The sequence below is a fragment of the Primulina huaijiensis genome, chromosome 15 (genome assembly GCF_012295235.1).
Source record: "Primulina huaijiensis isolate GDHJ02 chromosome 15, ASM1229523v2, whole genome shotgun sequence".
NCBI lineage: Eukaryota > Viridiplantae > Streptophyta > Magnoliopsida > Lamiales > Gesneriaceae > Primulina > Primulina huaijiensis.
The window spans coordinates 22,156,055-22,172,121 of record NC_133320.1 but is presented as its reverse complement, the minus strand read 5'-3'; the positions used below and the strand labels follow the sequence as shown (position 1 = coordinate 22,172,121).

At 36.5% G+C, this 16,067-nt stretch overlaps 4 protein-coding genes across 8 annotated transcripts; 2 read left to right on the top strand and 2 right to left on the bottom strand.

The window, feature by feature from the left end:
* Positions 1 to 86: 86 nt before the first annotated feature.
* On the top strand, positions 87 to 2,587 carry LOC140959084 (tubulin beta-5 chain-like). The gene is made up of 3 exons (XM_073416830.1): positions 87 to 618; positions 1,174 to 1,443; positions 1,743 to 2,587. The coding sequence occupies exons 1-3, from the start codon at positions 225 to 227 to the stop codon at positions 2,411 to 2,413; spliced, it is 1,335 nt and encodes a 444-aa protein (XP_073272931.1). The 5' UTR covers positions 87 to 224; the 3' UTR covers positions 2,414 to 2,587.
* Positions 2,588 to 3,269: 682 nt separating this feature from the next.
* LOC140958266 (ferredoxin--NADP reductase, root-type isozyme, chloroplastic-like) lies at positions 3,270 to 6,509 on the bottom strand. Its single transcript, XM_073415654.1, has 5 exons — positions 6,171 to 6,509; positions 6,018 to 6,074; positions 4,639 to 4,971; positions 4,061 to 4,280; positions 3,270 to 3,957 (listed from the first exon to the last, which is right to left on the bottom strand). The coding sequence occupies exons 1-5, from the start codon at positions 6,192 to 6,194 to the stop codon at positions 3,458 to 3,460; spliced, it is 1,134 nt and encodes a 377-aa protein (XP_073271755.1). The 5' UTR covers positions 6,195 to 6,509; the 3' UTR covers positions 3,270 to 3,457.
* A 1,107-nt stretch (positions 6,510 to 7,616) lies between these two features.
* LOC140958284 (AUGMIN subunit 2-like) lies at positions 7,617 to 10,393 on the bottom strand. Its single transcript, XM_073415672.1, has 6 exons — positions 10,077 to 10,393; positions 9,835 to 9,960; positions 9,562 to 9,666; positions 8,963 to 9,031; positions 8,534 to 8,647; positions 7,617 to 8,168 (listed from the first exon to the last, which is right to left on the bottom strand). Exons 1-6 carry the CDS (start codon positions 10,200 to 10,202, stop codon positions 7,863 to 7,865), a joined length of 846 nt encoding a protein of 281 aa, XP_073271773.1. The 5' UTR covers positions 10,203 to 10,393; the 3' UTR covers positions 7,617 to 7,862.
* Positions 10,394 to 11,402: 1,009 nt separating this feature from the next.
* LOC140958265 (protein ALTERED PHOSPHATE STARVATION RESPONSE 1-like) lies at positions 11,403 to 15,943 on the top strand. Of its 5 annotated transcripts, none has more exons than XM_073415651.1 (6): positions 11,403 to 11,535; positions 12,082 to 13,390; positions 13,827 to 14,011; positions 14,242 to 14,462; positions 14,949 to 15,282; positions 15,362 to 15,943. In XM_073415651.1, the coding sequence occupies exons 2-6, from the start codon at positions 12,586 to 12,588 to the stop codon at positions 15,782 to 15,784; spliced, it is 1,968 nt and encodes a 655-aa protein (XP_073271752.1). In that variant the 5' UTR covers positions 11,403 to 11,535; positions 12,082 to 12,585; the 3' UTR covers positions 15,785 to 15,943. The 5 variants fall into 5 exon arrangements, with proteins under 5 accessions (XP_073271752.1, XP_073271750.1, XP_073271753.1 ...); XM_073415649.1 differs by having other exon boundaries at positions 11,415 to 11,589; XM_073415652.1 differs by having other exon boundaries at positions 11,418 to 11,564.
* Positions 15,944 to 16,067: the final 124 nt, after the last annotated feature.

Sequence of the window (16,067 nt, the reverse complement as noted above, 5' to 3'; positions counted from 1 at the left end):
ATAAATCAAAGAAAAGTTATTAGTGATATTTTATTTCACATAAATATTATATTTGTAAGTAATGTTTTTTTTTAAAAAAATAATTATTATTTGGTATGACAGCCTAAGAAATCTCTGTTGGTCTTCCGCCATTTCCTCTCATCCAATCCACTGAAATAAACTACACGAATTCCATTTCTCCATATTCTGAAGCTGAATCGCTACTTTCCGGACACGCCGTGACTATGAGAGAAATCCTGCACATCCAAGGTGGTCAATGTGGCAACCAGATCGGCGCCAAGTTCTGGGAGGTGATCTGCGACGAGCACGGCATCGATCAGGCTGGAAGATACAGCGGGGATTCCAATCTACAGCTGGAGCGTGTCAATGTTTACTACAATGAGGCCAGTGGCGGAAGGTACGTTCCACGCGCCGTCCTCATGGACCTGGAGCCCGGAACTATGGACTCCGTCAGATCCGGTCCTTTTGGACAGATCTTCCGGCCTGATAATTTTGTTTTTGGTCAGTCTGGTGCCGGGAACAATTGGGCCAAGGGGCATTACACCGAGGGAGCGGAATTGATTGATTCCGTCCTGGATGTTGTTCGCAAAGAGGCTGAAAATTGTGACTGCTTGCAAGGTTTCGATAGATCTATCTCTGCTTTTTTTGGAAGATCTCGTTATAAATAACATTGGTTTATTATTATCATTTTATAATCTCAGTATTGACAATGTGATGTATTCATGTATACGTTTAAGTCTCTTTAATTGTGTTTTTTTTTATGGTTGTCGGTGGTTGGTCGTGGTTCTGTTTATGCATTTGATCTGATGTATGTTTACTCTTAGTTGAAATTGTAATTGTGTTGGGCTGACTCCAGAATTCCTTCAATCTCATACGATTGAAGCATTTATTTGCTATGTATCATCTAATTGAACGTTAATGTTTTGTTTGTTCTTGCTACAGTTTTGTGGTAGATTTTTCTTGGAATTCTCTGGCTTATTATGTTGGTTAGCAATGCAAATAAACAGTTCCTTCATTTTTTTTCCACTGCTGGCAATCCTATTCTTTTATTTAGGGGTTGCTTATATTTTTTCTAAGCTCAAATGTGTAATGAATCTTTGCCATTTTCCTTTTTTGGGCGGTTCTGAAAGCGATCCACATGATTATGTAACGTCGAAGTATTTTTGTTTGCAGGATTTCAAGTCTGTCATTCTTTAGGTGGAGGCACTGGATCTGGTATGGGCACCCTTCTGATTTCCAAGATAAGGGAGGAGTACCCAGACCGAATGATGTTGACGTTTTCGGTCTTTCCTTCGCCAAAGGTTTCCGACACTGTTGTTGAGCCATACAATGCCACCCTTTCTGTTCACCAACTGGTGGAGAATGCAGATGAGTGCATGGTTTTGGATAATGAAGCCCTCTATGATATTTGCTTCCGTACTCTCAAGCTCTCCACCCCTTCATGTGAGCACATTCATTCATTTCTCTATTTATCTACTTCTACTTCGGAGGGGGAATTTGTCCTCGTCCCTCTTTGTTGGGTCTGTGCATCAGCAGTGCACATGCTTGCGCTATACATCATGCCAGAATCTGGATGGAGGGCAATGCTACACCGGGTTATCTCCTCACCATCCATCCATCCAAGGGTGGGGAAAGCACCACCCAATAACCCATAGACACCCTAATTGTTACTAATTGATTGTACGATGTTTTTACTGGGCATTGTTTCTAATGTAATTAACATTGGCTATGTGATTTCTCAGTTGGAGATCTCAACCACCTGATATCAGCCACTATGAGTGGTGTCACATGCTGTCTCCGCTTCCCAGGGCAGCTGAACTCCGACTTAAGGAAACTTGCTGTTAATCTCATCCCATTCCCACGGCTTCATTTCTTCATGGTTGGGTTTGCACCTTTAACCTCCAGAGGCTCCCAACAGTATCGTGCTCTCACAGTCCCCGAACTGACTCAGCAAATGTGGGATGCCAAGAATATGATGTGTGCTGCTGACCCACGCCATGGTCGTTACTTAACCGTCTCAGCCATGTTCCGTGGCAAGATGAGCACCAAAGAGGTCGATGAACAGATGATCAACGTTCAAAACAAGAATTCCTCGTACTTTGTTGAATGGATTCCAAACAATGTTAAGTCTAGTGTTTGTGACATCCCTCCTAAGGGTCTGAAAATATCATCTACTTTCATCGGAAACTCTACTTCAATCCAGGAGATGTTCAGGCGTGTCAGTGAGCAATTTACTGCCATGTTCAGGCGTAAAGCTTTCTTGCATTGGTACACCGGTGAAGGGATGGATGAAATGGAGTTTACTGAGGCCGAGAGTAATATGAATGATCTTGTGGCCGAGTATCAGCAGTACCAGGATGCTACAGCTGATGAACAATACGAGGACGATGAGGAAGAAGAGGTTGCAAATTGAAATGTGTTCCCGAATCTCGGTCTGTCTGTAATGTGTTTTCTAAGCTTGCTTTTCTGTTTATGTAATATAAAGATAAGTTAGATTTATGGTGTGTGATTTGTGTATCGTGTACAATATGTGTTCTGTTTTCCTTTCGTCGGGGGCTTGAATTTAATATATTGATTTCTCTTTTTAGTTTTCTTCGCTGGCAACGTTTTTTTCCATAAAATTGAAACCGAATTGCCATGTGCAATTTGTTTTGAAAATCGTTGTTTTTCAAATAGAATTAAATTTGTGGTTTTGGAGGCGGTTTTCGAGTTACAAAAAATCTCTTTATCAACGGTACTGCAGCAAATGTAGTTTTTCAATAAAAGTGGATTTTAATTAATTTAAAAATCCTGATTAAAAAATATTTGTAATTTAATACTGCCTTAATAGCAGTGATATTTATAATTTATTTTAAAAAAACCACGATTAAAAAATATGTGTAATTTGATCAAATATTGAGCAGACGGTTCGTGATCTCTTTTCATTGCGATAGGCGGTTTGTTGGAGCCCGGCTGGTGTCATTTCTAAAATAACCATGGCAAAATCTTACGTGAAACAGTATCACGGGTCGTATTTGTGAGACAGATCTTTTATTTGTGTCATTCATGAAAAAATATTACTTTTTATGCTAAAAATATTATTTTTTATTGTGAATATCGGTAAAATTGACCCGTCTCACAGATAAATATTCGTGACATTATCTCACATATAAAGATTCGTGAGACTGTCTCACGAGAGACCTACTCAATAACCATTAGGACATTATCTATTTAAAACCAAGCATTATATTTCAAGTGATTTTGCCAAAAAGGCATTAAAAAAAAAGAAATTTTGGTGGAAAATTAGAATACTTCTCAAGCCCTCACAATGACAATACTAAAAATGAGAATTTGACAAAATCCTGAATGTTAATTTAAAAGAAGATTAAAACATTCTCTAGAGGTAAATTCTTTTAATCAAATCATGTATTTTCTTAATGAACTACGACTGCCATAATACATAACAAGAGATGAATCGTTAATAAACTTCAACATGCCACTGTTTGTTCTTCTTCAACTGCGAAAGCTTCTCCTCCCAGCTCTCCCCTCTTTGCTCCGCCACCCTTTTCAACGTATCTTGAATCCCGGGCATCATCCCCTTGAGCCCACAAAAATAAATATGCGCCCCGCCATCCAAAAGCTTGAAAATTTCATCACTGTACTCTTCGATTTTATCCTGAACATACATTTTTCCGCCCTTTTTGTTCTTTTGTTCTCGACTAAGAGCACGATCATACCTGAAGTTGTCTGGATAGTTTTGGAGATACTTGGAAAATTCGTCATCATAGAGAAGACTATCCATGTTGGCAACACCAAGAAATAACCAAGCGAGACCACCAAAATTGTATGTTGGAACAGACTCCATGAACATACGTCTAAGATAGCCTCTGTAGGGAGCTACACCAGTGCCAGTGGCAATCATAATGTGGGTGGCATTTGGATCTTCTTCTGGAAGAAGCATTATCTTGCCCGAAGGACCTATAAGGTTATACTGGTTAATAAATCTAGACTACTGAAAGCCAAGAAATATATTGCTTTTTCAGAGATTACATAAAAAAGTGCCAGATGACGAATATCTTACCCGTTACCAGAATCTTGTCACCGGGCTTTGAATCACATAAAAAATTGCTGCATACACCTTGTTTGGAAGGGTCTTCTAATCCGGTCTTCGGATCATAATACACAGCCCGTCGAACACACAGACTTGCTGTCTTGCCATCAAAAGAGTCTCCATATCTGGTAGATGCTATAGAATACAGGCGAACATTTTGGGGGCTACCTGGCTTTTTCGGGTTCTCACCCTGAAATGGTACAGAAAAAATAAAAAATATATTTGAAGAACATAAAATAAATTTCATGAAACAGCAAACCGGGTGAAGCTGAAAAATTCCAATCTAAGATCAGAGCAAAAATAGCAGGGACTGCGAAGTAGAAAGACCAGACAGATGGAATATTCTTTAACACAAGCATAAAAAATTGCACATAGTAAGCCAGTACATGACCAGCTCAAATACCCACCGAGTGAGAGTGCGTGAAAAAGAACAATTCTTCTCAATTTAAAATAAGCAATAACCAACAGCAGACTAAATAAATATAGTTTTCTAAGTAACACTAAAGTAAACAACACATTATGAGGCAGAAAAGGATTTGAAAACATACTGGAGGAATGACTCCATAACTTTGCCCTTCCCAATACGGAACATTTCCACCATGATCTATCACAATGTGGCATGTCTCTCCGGGAGCATTCAGACCAACAATCCTTTCAACGGAGACAATGGTTGCTGTATAGGGTGCCTTGTTTTTGTATAAGTGCATTGGCGGCTCTTTCGCATCTTCTAAACCAAGAGGCGAAACTGCAACCTTATATTTGCTGGCTTGTTGCACTGACATGCAAACTATGGATCTACTCCTTGGTCCTGAGTTTGCATTTTTAAGGTCTAAAGACAAGCCAGATGCCCATAATTTATCGTGAAAAGGCACATTATAACCCTGTAAAATGATTTGACTGTGAGATGTCATAACCCCTTAGGAGATTGAATTCCTTGATTGTGACAACATTCACTAATGTAACAAGTTGTAGTATAGACAACCAAGGTTTGTCCGGAAAAAATAGTTTCAAGAAATCTATAGTGCATTTAAAAAATAAATTCAGGTAGTAAATACATATGTAAAATTTAGAAAAAAAAAAGGTTCATAGATTGAATAACACATGAGTGGAAGCATGGTGGATGTAAAATGATTTGCAAAAGATACAGTTATTTTCCATCAAATGGTGACCAACAAGACCTTGTAACAATACATCCAACAAGTTAAACCACTTCAAATAAATCCAATCATTTCATCACAATAATTATAACAGGTTCCTGTTTAAAGAATTCTTAGTTGAATTCACAAATAGCTTAGGTCCCTACAATTGCCCAAGGATCCTTGGAAACACAGTCACAGAAAAACTAAGACAAAAAGAAACTAACAACCCTCCATAAATCGAGCAGATCAGGCTTTTCTTGATATAGCTTTCCAGAAGCTCGCTAGCACAAGGACCCGTTACATCTATGGGTGGAGGCAAGCAGGAAACCCACCATTTATATATGCATGTGTAGTAGAATGAACAGAAGAGAGAATAAAACAATAGACCCTTCAAAATCCAGAATTTTATTTGAGCCTCTCCCCCTTTGGAGGGTCGGTCACCTCACCATTGTACACTGCACTTCAAAGCTAAAGCACTAGAACTAAGATTGCAGAAACTACAAGGTTATAAGAGGAAAGAAAAGCAAACTCTTGCCTGTCAATTTTCAGTTTCAGTACACTAAATTTGCCCAAGTTTTGGAAGATATCGAATAAATAATAAAGCAGGAGACAAAAAAATTCTGAACAAATATCTAGCTCATCGACAATTAAACTAGGGGAAAAAACAAAACGAATTTTTTATTGTCCTCGGCTCGGTGCAATTCAAACTTAGGATCGCCTCATTCGATCAACCCATTATATAACTTAGAAACAGAATGACGAATAAATAGAAGGTATCAATCAAGAACCTTAAACATGGATCGGCGAAGAGAGGAGTCGCTGTTGACGTACACGGCAAATGGGACCTGCAAGAAAATCCAAGATTTGTCAAAACATCACATAAAATCGACCCAAGAACCCAACGAAGGAAAGAAAAAGAGCATTCGTGCTTTGAAAATTACCTGATAGAGGGCGGAATGAGCCATGATCGATGTAAATGAGTTCCGAACCAGATGAAAATCGTGCCCAAAAAATTAATTATCAAAGAGGGTGCTGGTGGCCCACTAGGTAGAAGGTAGGAAAATGGTGACGGATTGGTATATATATATATTTATACTCGTGGAGTCCATATTCAAGAATGCGGGTTTTAGTTGGAAAAAAAAAGGGGCTGTCAACTCTGGAGGGCAATGATCTTTGGCAAGTTGCAAAGGACGGATCTTTGGCTCTTCATGGTACAGAATCTCGCGCTGAACTTCAGGCTAACACGATCGAACAAACTTTGTGTAACAGATTGGTGTGAGAAAATGTTGGTAGATATTCATAATCTATTCTACCAATTAATGAGTCTAAATTGAAATCCAAGTCGGATGCAAATTTTGACTCCCAAACAGACTTGGTTGGCCTCAAAGTCTGGACAGTTGGATCAACGAAATGTAAGATAAGACGTAATTTGTATTTTTTAAAATACACGGTGAATTAAAGAAGAGTAAATCTACGGTCTCACATGTGAGACTGGTCAATACTACCGATATTCATAATAAAAAAATAATACTCTTAGCATAAAAAGTAATAATTTTTCATGGATGACCCAAATAAGAGATTCGACCCACGAAATTAATCCGTAAGACAGTCTCACGAGAATTGTTGTGATTAAAAAAATATGAAATAAATAAAAATAATATATATTTTTATTTTCAAGATTATTTTTTAAAAAATATGATATTTATTTAATAAATTANTAAAAAATAATATTATTTTTCTTTATCAATATTATAGTATAGTTATATATTAGTTAAATTAAATACAATAATAAATCATGTATACCTCTAAAATATATTTTAATACAAAATCTGGTATTGATTTTTAAGACTTTTAAAAAGTATACATTATAAATGGACAAATTTATCTTTTGATAGTTCTGGACTTCTTCAATTTATAAAAAGAATTATGTAATTTTTTTTAAAAAAAAGATATTTATTTCTAGTACATTTTTACACCTATATATTTAATGGTTTCTTTATTCCGTTTTTCCTCTCTCTCCATTTAATATATTTTCATTATTATTTTATTGTTGAAATTAAAATCTAAAAATAATAACAATTAATTCGAAATTGAAAAGAGTTACTAATAGAATTTCTTTTGTTTTCTTGCAATATTTCAGAATAAATTATATCGCTGTAGTTTGCTAATTTTTTCTATTAACGTCTAATTATAAATTTTGGTGGATTACTTATAGTTGTATATTACAAGTATCATGGACCTCTTTCTATTCAATAAATAAAAATATTAAGTGTGGAATTACTCACTTGGATTTTGAAGTATGTCGAATTGAAAATTGAAAAAGAAAAGAAAGTAAAATTTAGTTATAGACTCTGGACAATACAAATATAAAATTTCCAAAGTAACAATTGAAGAAAAACATAAAAGATTTTTATCATTTGGGAAACAAGTAAAGGGAGTATTGAAAATAGTGGAATCCAATGGAACAAATAACACAAATCGGGAATCCAAAGGTGGAACAACACATTACCTACGTACGACTACACACGGATGCATTTGTGAGTAAATTTAGAAAGAGAGAAAAATTGTAAGAATGAATAACCTGCACTCAATAGTTCTGTTTGATTCTCATGAAATAAAACTTGCGACATTGATCAGACTCCAGTTTTTTTAACGGATGGAGGCCACGACAATCTCCCGTGGCTTGTGCCGTCAACATAATCAGATTCACCACCGATATAGTTAGATTCCACAGCTTTGTCCCCTTCTGGACCTTGTACACCAAAACTTGATTCAGTTCTCCAAGGTGGGGTCACGCACTCGGACTCTCCCATCACTCTTTGAGAGGAAGTACCAACTCTCAGGGTTTGAAGCTTGGCAAATGACTCTCTCATTGCCGTCATGGCTTCAAAGAAGCGAGTGCAAGATGCCAATGCAACAGGAATAGGACGGAGCATTTCCTAAATCACAACGCAACACAGGGTGGTCAAGCAAGAGTGTGAGTTAAACTCGTGTACCTTACATTCTCACTAGATAATGACCATATTTTGAAACATGTAGACGAAAAGTCAATTGTTTCAACGTGTTCCCAGTAAGCACAAACTATCGAGCAAACAAGCTTTAACGTACTGTTAAGTGTTTTGACCCATTTCATCAATAGTGTAATTGCTAATTCACCGGGAAAAATCGCCAAATGGAGGTTTAAGCTAATTAAGTTTCCCATATTGGTTGGAAATAGATGCAATTTCCATTCTTTCACAAACATATGAAAAGGAATTTGAACATATGTATGGTTGCAAAAGTGTCGGATGCTCTGTTAACTTACCCCCCATACTGTGGGTGGTTCCTTAAAGTTTTGGGTCCATTGAAAATCAGATGCAGAAGCAGTCAAGGCACCATAATCACTTGCTGCCTTCATAAGCAATTCTGAAAATTGTTTCTGTACAAATCAGGAACAAATCATTAGAATCGATATAATCTTCCGACATTTTAAGTGATTTCGAAGAGTGATAATTGTTATTTTAAAGCTAAATTTCTGAGTCATTCATATCCTAGTAGACATTCAGAACGATCCCAAGGTTAGCCTCCATAATTACAACTTACCAACCTTGAAGGACAAATGCTGCCAGGTGTGTGCTCTATACTCGTGTGCATATATGTAATGATTAGATTCCGTGAAAATAAGTCAAGCTTGAATGGCGCTTTCACATGAAAATGACTGGGAGCTCTTTGATTTTCTCAATGAAGAACATACCTGATACTCAGCTTCCACAGGAATGCAATCTAGTGAGTAAGGTTGTTGGAGGCGAGCTATTATCCTATCCTGAGAATAAAGTATATAAGCACAAGACTCGCGTATGAATTGCCGTAAAAGGGTGTAAACAATACATATTTTCCTTGACAAGTCACAACAGGATGAAAAAGATTTTATCAATTTACAATCATTCTATTTTACCTCTTAAATTCTCATAATATTATTTGCCACACCAATTCAAATGGCTTTATTCACTTTATTGTAAACTCTGTTATGTTTACCCTTCTAAAAACTCAGATAGGCTATGTTATCATGTGATATCCTCCCCACATTAAAATCCAATGTTCCCTCTCATATATCTGTAGTTCATTAATTATTTGCTAACAATATAAATTTGCAGAAAACATTACTAGACCGTAGCTATGACACCAGCAATTCTCTCTCGAAATCAGTGAATCAAAATTTGTATAGCCTTCTTCTATTGAGAAATAAATAAGACACTCACTTGAATATTCTAGAAGATGTCGTAGATCTCTATTTCAAAACTTCTAATCAAGACATGAAGCAAACGTTCAACAACATTAAGCAAGGTACATTACCTTGTTCAGAATTACATCTTTCAAGATAGTGGTGATCCGAGCTAAAGTTTCAATCTTCTTTTCCATTTCACTCACATGAGTTAGATGAGCAACATTCTTGTCCTCCTGATATTCCAAAACACAAGATTTCAGTCCTCTTCACAAGAAGCAACTGAACAAAGATACGTCAATCAGGATTTATACAATCACAGGAGCAAGAAATTCGAAAATCAGCCATTCAAAAATTCAAAAGTTAATGCCAAGATCGTAGTGGGGAAAACTCGAAAACACCACCTTTCTTCCTTGAAGTTCGACTTGCAGATCTGTAATTTTCCGATGCACAGCAGTTAACTCTCTTAAAATCCTAATTAAGTCATCCCCCTTCTCACCAGAACCAGTTGACAAGTTTTGCATATCTTCCTAATACAACAATTACAAAAAAAACCAAAAAAAAAAATTACGAAATCCAAAACACTGCGAGAATCACAACAATACCAATTTGAAATCGCAAAACAATCTTATGAAAGTATAAGGACCTGTGATGGAGGCGGAGGCACGGAGAATCCTAGATCGGCGGCGATGGATAGGGCATCGGACATTCCACCCACTCTTCTCAGTGGTTTCTTTCCCACCCAAGTCGTGTCGCCACCGCCCACGGACATTTCTGTATACCAGGAAGAGCGTGTATATAATGTATATCCGTCACAAACGTAAGTAAACTAAGCGTATGCAGCATGGAGGAGAGGCGGTGAACAGTGGCTGAGGGATGGCCGGCGGTCAGAAAGGACCGGGGCAGTGTTTTACGACAACGATTTTGGAATTTAGAATTAATGACAGCGGCAGTCGGATTCAACCACTGATATTAAAAAAATAGAAAAGAAAGAAAAAATTTAAATTAAATTTAAATTTAAATTTAATTTTCTTTAACATTTAATTATTTTAAAATAACTTAATGTATTAATTGCTGAGGGTTAAAAAGACACTGTTATGAATTTTAAAAGTCATTTTCACTATTAATGCAAACTCAAAATGAAAATATTACTGTTTGATTCGTGAGAATATATGATAAATAATATATAAAATAAAAATAATTAATCTTTATATATAAATGTAGTTCTCGATCTCACGAATCTTTATATGTGAGATGAGTCAACCTTATTGATATTCACAATAAAAAATAATTTGACTCACTGATATTCATAATAAAAAATAATATTCTTAGCGTAAAAAGTAATACTCTTCATAGATGACCCAAATAAGATATTCGTCTCACAAAATACGACATGTGAAACTATCTCACACAAGTTTTTGCCTATATATAGATAATTAAATGATGCATAACTTTAATAGTTTGTAAAATTTGAGAAAAAACTTTGATGAAAAAAAAATTAGTAAAGATTATATTATTATGCACGCTTAAGTGGATTATATTTATACATAAACATTTATATTGAATAGTAAATTATAACACGTGAATAAATATATGTTTGTTTGAATGTAATAGAAAAATATAATATATTCGTATCGTATAAATAGATTTATATTCGAAATTATTAGAAAAATAAATTTTACGACAAAATATTTTATTTAATGATTCTTTTGGTAGATTAAAAAATTTGTTAAAATTAAGTAATATATTTAATGATGAGATTAATTGATAAAATAATATTAAAAATGGAAACTGAAAATATATATTTGAAACGATGTGGATGTAGACGATGAGCTGTTAAATATAAAAGCATTAATGGTGTAGAGTTCACAAGTTCCAATTTTTTTGAGGAAAATAAGTTGAAAAGGAATGCATAGTAATACCAATTTATTAATAGGAAGTAATATTCTGACCGCAACGTCTTAATAAAATATGGTGTAAAGTAGAAAAACCTTTAGTTTTTTCAAAAAGTGAGTCCCTTTTGCTTAGGATTCTTCCTCGCGCTGCACTTGGGAATGGAGGAGTCGTGGCTGTGGAGCTCTTCCTTTTTCACATTTCTGAATCTTGTATATTCTTTAGCTTCTTTCTTGCAATGGTCTGTTTAGAGGAACCATAGTCGAGTAAATCCTGTGAAACCTCTGATTTTCTTTTTCCAAGATTATATTTTTATGCGCTGCAGTGTTTTTCTTTTTCTTTTTTCTCCATTATGCGCTATTTTTGTAATTTTTTGGTCGTCTCTGGCTTCCGTGTCAGCACCATTGTTTTTTAGCTGTCATCTGTTTGGTTCTTAAAAGCGGGGAATGATGTATCATCGGTAGTATTTGTGACCTTTTTGAGGAAAAAAATTGTACTTTAAAGAATATAATTTGTTCAAAAGTTTTTGTACTGTGTGTTTTGACAGCTAAGTTTATAATTTCTGAAACAAAAGAAGACAACTTGTTTGGCTGTTTTTGTCTGGAGATAGGCTTTGTTTCATGCTGAAAGCTTCTGTTATTATTTTACTGGTGGCGAATTGCGTTTCATTTGCCGATTATGGGCTCAAAGTGAAAAGGCTAATGGGTTTTTGTTTTGATAGTCTTGTTTTCTGATTTATATTCCTATTGAATCTGCAGATTTTGGGTACTAGCTGACTAATATCCGAAGGACTTCAGATCTTTTATGGGTCTGCGAGATTGGTAGAGTTTTTGAAGTGGGTTATTTAGGACATTTATGCACTTTCAGTTCTTGAATTTGTAAGAGCTATTCGTGCTGTGTGCTGCCAGAATAGTTCTGAGGATTTAGTCTTAGGTTTTTAGCACACCGTTTCCATGCTTCTTTGAGAGCGTCATGTATTTCTCTCTGTGCAGTGTCAGAGTGGTTCTTAGGATTTAGTCTTAGGAATACCGTTTCCATGCTTCTCTCAGAGCACTATTGCTGTGTGGATCACTTGTATATTTGATTTTACTGGGCTGAAGCAGCATTTTAAGTTGTCCTCTAGACAATGAAATGTGATGTGTATCCTCAAAAATATGAAGATTATGGTGTAGATTCTGCAAGGAGTGGTAAATGTTGAAGGATTATTCTTCAGCGTTCAGCATCTGCTACGATATTTCAGTAGCACATTTAGATTCGAAAATATGGGTTGTGTTGCATCAAGAATTGATAGGGAAGAGCGGGTAAAGATTTGCAGGGAGAGGAAGAGGCTTATGAAACAGTTGTTGGGATGCAGGAAAGAATTTGCTGATGCTCTGTTGGTGTACTTAAGATCGCTAAAAAATACTGGAGCGACCCTTAGACAGTTTACCGAATCCGAATCTCTGGAACTTGAGGAAAACACTTCTGATTTTGCATTTCCTCCTTCCCCTCCAGCCCCCCCTCCTCCTCCTTTGCCGCCTCCACCTCCACCACCACCTCCATTCAGCCCCGATTTAAGGAAGCTTAAGAATAAACACCCGAAGGCTCATTCTGCAGTGGAAGAAGAAATAATAGAAATCGACGAGGATAAAAATCACACTCCACCACCTCTACCTACCGGTTCTTCCTGGGATTATTGGGACCCTTTTGGTCCTTCATCACCCCAATGTGATAAACAAAGTGAAGCAATGGAACAAGAGGATGAGAACTGGGCTGAGACAAATACTGAATTTATAGACGAAGATGAGGAAGCAGACTTTGACGGGACTAAAGAAATTGATCTGATTCCCGTGAAACAGCAGAGGGTTGAACTCGCTGGTGACAATTCCTCAATGATGAGCTGGCATGCTAAAGACACAGCTGATATGGGTATGGTGGTTTGGAGGAATAACAAGACCTTGAGCAGTATTGTTAAGGATTTGGATGAATATTTCCTCAAAGCATCTGGCGCTGTGAAGAATATAGCTGTTGTTATAGATATCAATACGGGTGATTCTTTCCGTTATAACGGCATAAAAGAGAACAAGAGTAACTACTTTTTCCCTCTTAATCGGAGCAAACTATTTGCTTTTTCCCTTCTTGGTTTTTGATCTCTTAAACTAGACATATCTTGCAAATTTGTCTGTCATGGTGTTTTTTCCTCTATGATTTTGTCAAATTTCCTCGCATCTTATCTGTTTTTATCCCATCCAACTTTCCAATGGTGGCATTTTTTCAAATGCATGAGTTCCTTTTTTTCTTTTGTGCTCGACCTGATGATATTGATGTTCCCTGTGTGAGGTCGACGAAAGCATGCCCTACTTACTGGAAAAATTCCTCTTTTACAGCATTTCTTGTGTTAATTTGAAATGGAACATCGTCTTTTAATCTAGGTTTTAACTAATTATGGAAAGCGATTTATTCTCTAGGAACCAAATTTGTATAGGTATGACATTTTGGGGGCTTACACCATCTATATTTGCAGGAAAGAGAAGCAATTCAACAAGAGTTTTCCGTGCTCTGACTTGGAGTTGGTCCCTTAAATCACTTCAGTCCTCAAGAGAAGCCGAACTTTTCTCTGAATCTAATGAACCCTGTAAACCTGGAGCTCATCGCACCACCCTCCAGAAGCTTTATTCCGAGGAGCAGAAGCTCCATAAGGATGTTAAGGTAATTGGGCTGAAAATAAAGTATAAGTACATAACCAAGAAATAGCATTATCTTTATTATAAGGAATATGATTTACAGATTTAGAAAGAAAGCCTTACAGATTTAGCTTATAAAACGGATTCCCATGTTTGTCTAAATAAACCTTGAGAAAGTAACAAGTGTGTTATTATGTCTATAACTTATTTTTTTCTACAAATTTAATGGTAACCGTGCTTTTATATTTTTTAAAGGAGGAGGTGAATGCCAAGGTGGAGTTTGGGAGAAAATCTTTGCTGCTACAGAGACAAGAGGAAGACCATGATTGGGTCAAGGCAGAGAAAACTCGGCTAACCGTTGAAAGTTTGGAGTCGTATATTTTATCTACGCAAGAATCGATCAATGGGTCTTACTCAACTATATCAAAACTTATAAATGAGGAGCTGCACCCACAGATTGTTGCGCTAGCTTCAGGGTAAACTCTCAAGTTGTTGAATTTTATGGTGTTGAATGTATTTAATTGATAGCCTAGACAACCTTTGAAAGTGCATAGGCCTAAAAAAAATTTGGAAGGATTTGTATCTAACTGTTTCCTTGCATGGTCAGAAAGATCAAATTAAGGGGAAAGAGCTTATATTAGGAGAGATTTAAATAAAATTGAAGCCTCACTTGTTTTCCCTCGAGGCGAGATTGTTGATGTATAAAAACTATGCTTGTCTAATATCCTATGATATATAATATTTGGTAAATCTAATTTTCATACTTCATTGCACATGAGTGGGTGTATTGAACTATAAAATTATTGCTGGGTCATCTTCCATGTGCTTGGGTTTCTAAAATTAATCTCCAATTATGTCCCATGATGACCGGTTTCAGATTTTGAATCACCCTGAATACTTGCTTCTGGTCTTTTGATGTATACGCCACTTAGTTCGAACCGTCATTGTTTCTTCTTATACAGATTGATGCATATGTGGCACACAATGCATAAGTGTCATCAAGTCCAGGGTCATATATCTCAGCAGCTGATCCATCTAGCAGATCAGCAATACATCGAACCTACTTCTGAATACCATCTGCAGGCTTCAGCTCAGCTCCATACAGAGGTCACTTCTTGGTACAACAGCTTCTGCAAACTGGTAAAATTTCAGCGAGAATATGTAGGTACCCTAAAAAAATGGACCGAACTTACCCACTGCCTTGCAAATATCGGAACTCCCCAGAGTGATAACTCTATAAAATTGGATGCTCTTCTCGGAGAATGGCTGAACCAACTCAATAATTTACACGATAAGGTAACTTGTTTTATTAAATTTTGAGCCACCTGTCAACTTTCTAACTTGGTTAATTTGTTTTACCATTTTTCATCTATAGATAGTGTCTGAAACCATCAAGGGCCTGATATCTGCGGTTGAAACCATAGTCTTACAGCAGCAAGAAGAATACAACATGCGCAAGAGATCTGAAAAACTTGGGCGGAAATTGGAAAGAGAACTCAATTCCCTTTCAGAAGTCGAGTTTAAGTTTGAGGGAAGCTTCTCTCTTGAAGAAGCAAACTCTGTTACCACATCTAAGCATCCTTTGTTGATTAGACGCGCCAAAGTTGAAGCTCTCAAGACATTAGTGGATGAGCAGAAAGCCAAGTATGTAAATTGTGTCAAAGCGACTCAAGCCTTGATTCTGAACAATTTACAGACTAGGCTCCCAAATGTATTTCGTGTGCTAACAGACCATTCAAAAGCTTATGTTCATAGCTTTGAGGCAATTCTCGGTGGCCAGATTGCATTAGAACAGTAAGGGGTGAAATGAATACAATGTCCTGAGAACGAGCAACTTGTGGAAATCAGGTAGTTTTTTTATTGATTTTTAACCAATGTGCAAGAGGAGTTGAGTTGCGCATTTAACTACTCAACCTGTTCTAATTTCGTTGAAGTACCTATACGTTATCCTATCAAAGCATGTCAGCTTTTCACGATCATCTTGAATATGCTTGATTAAATCTTGAAACGCCCGGTGAAATGCCGTTTTTATTCCATAGAAAAACTTCATTATATGAAAGAATGAAATAATGGGGGCGACC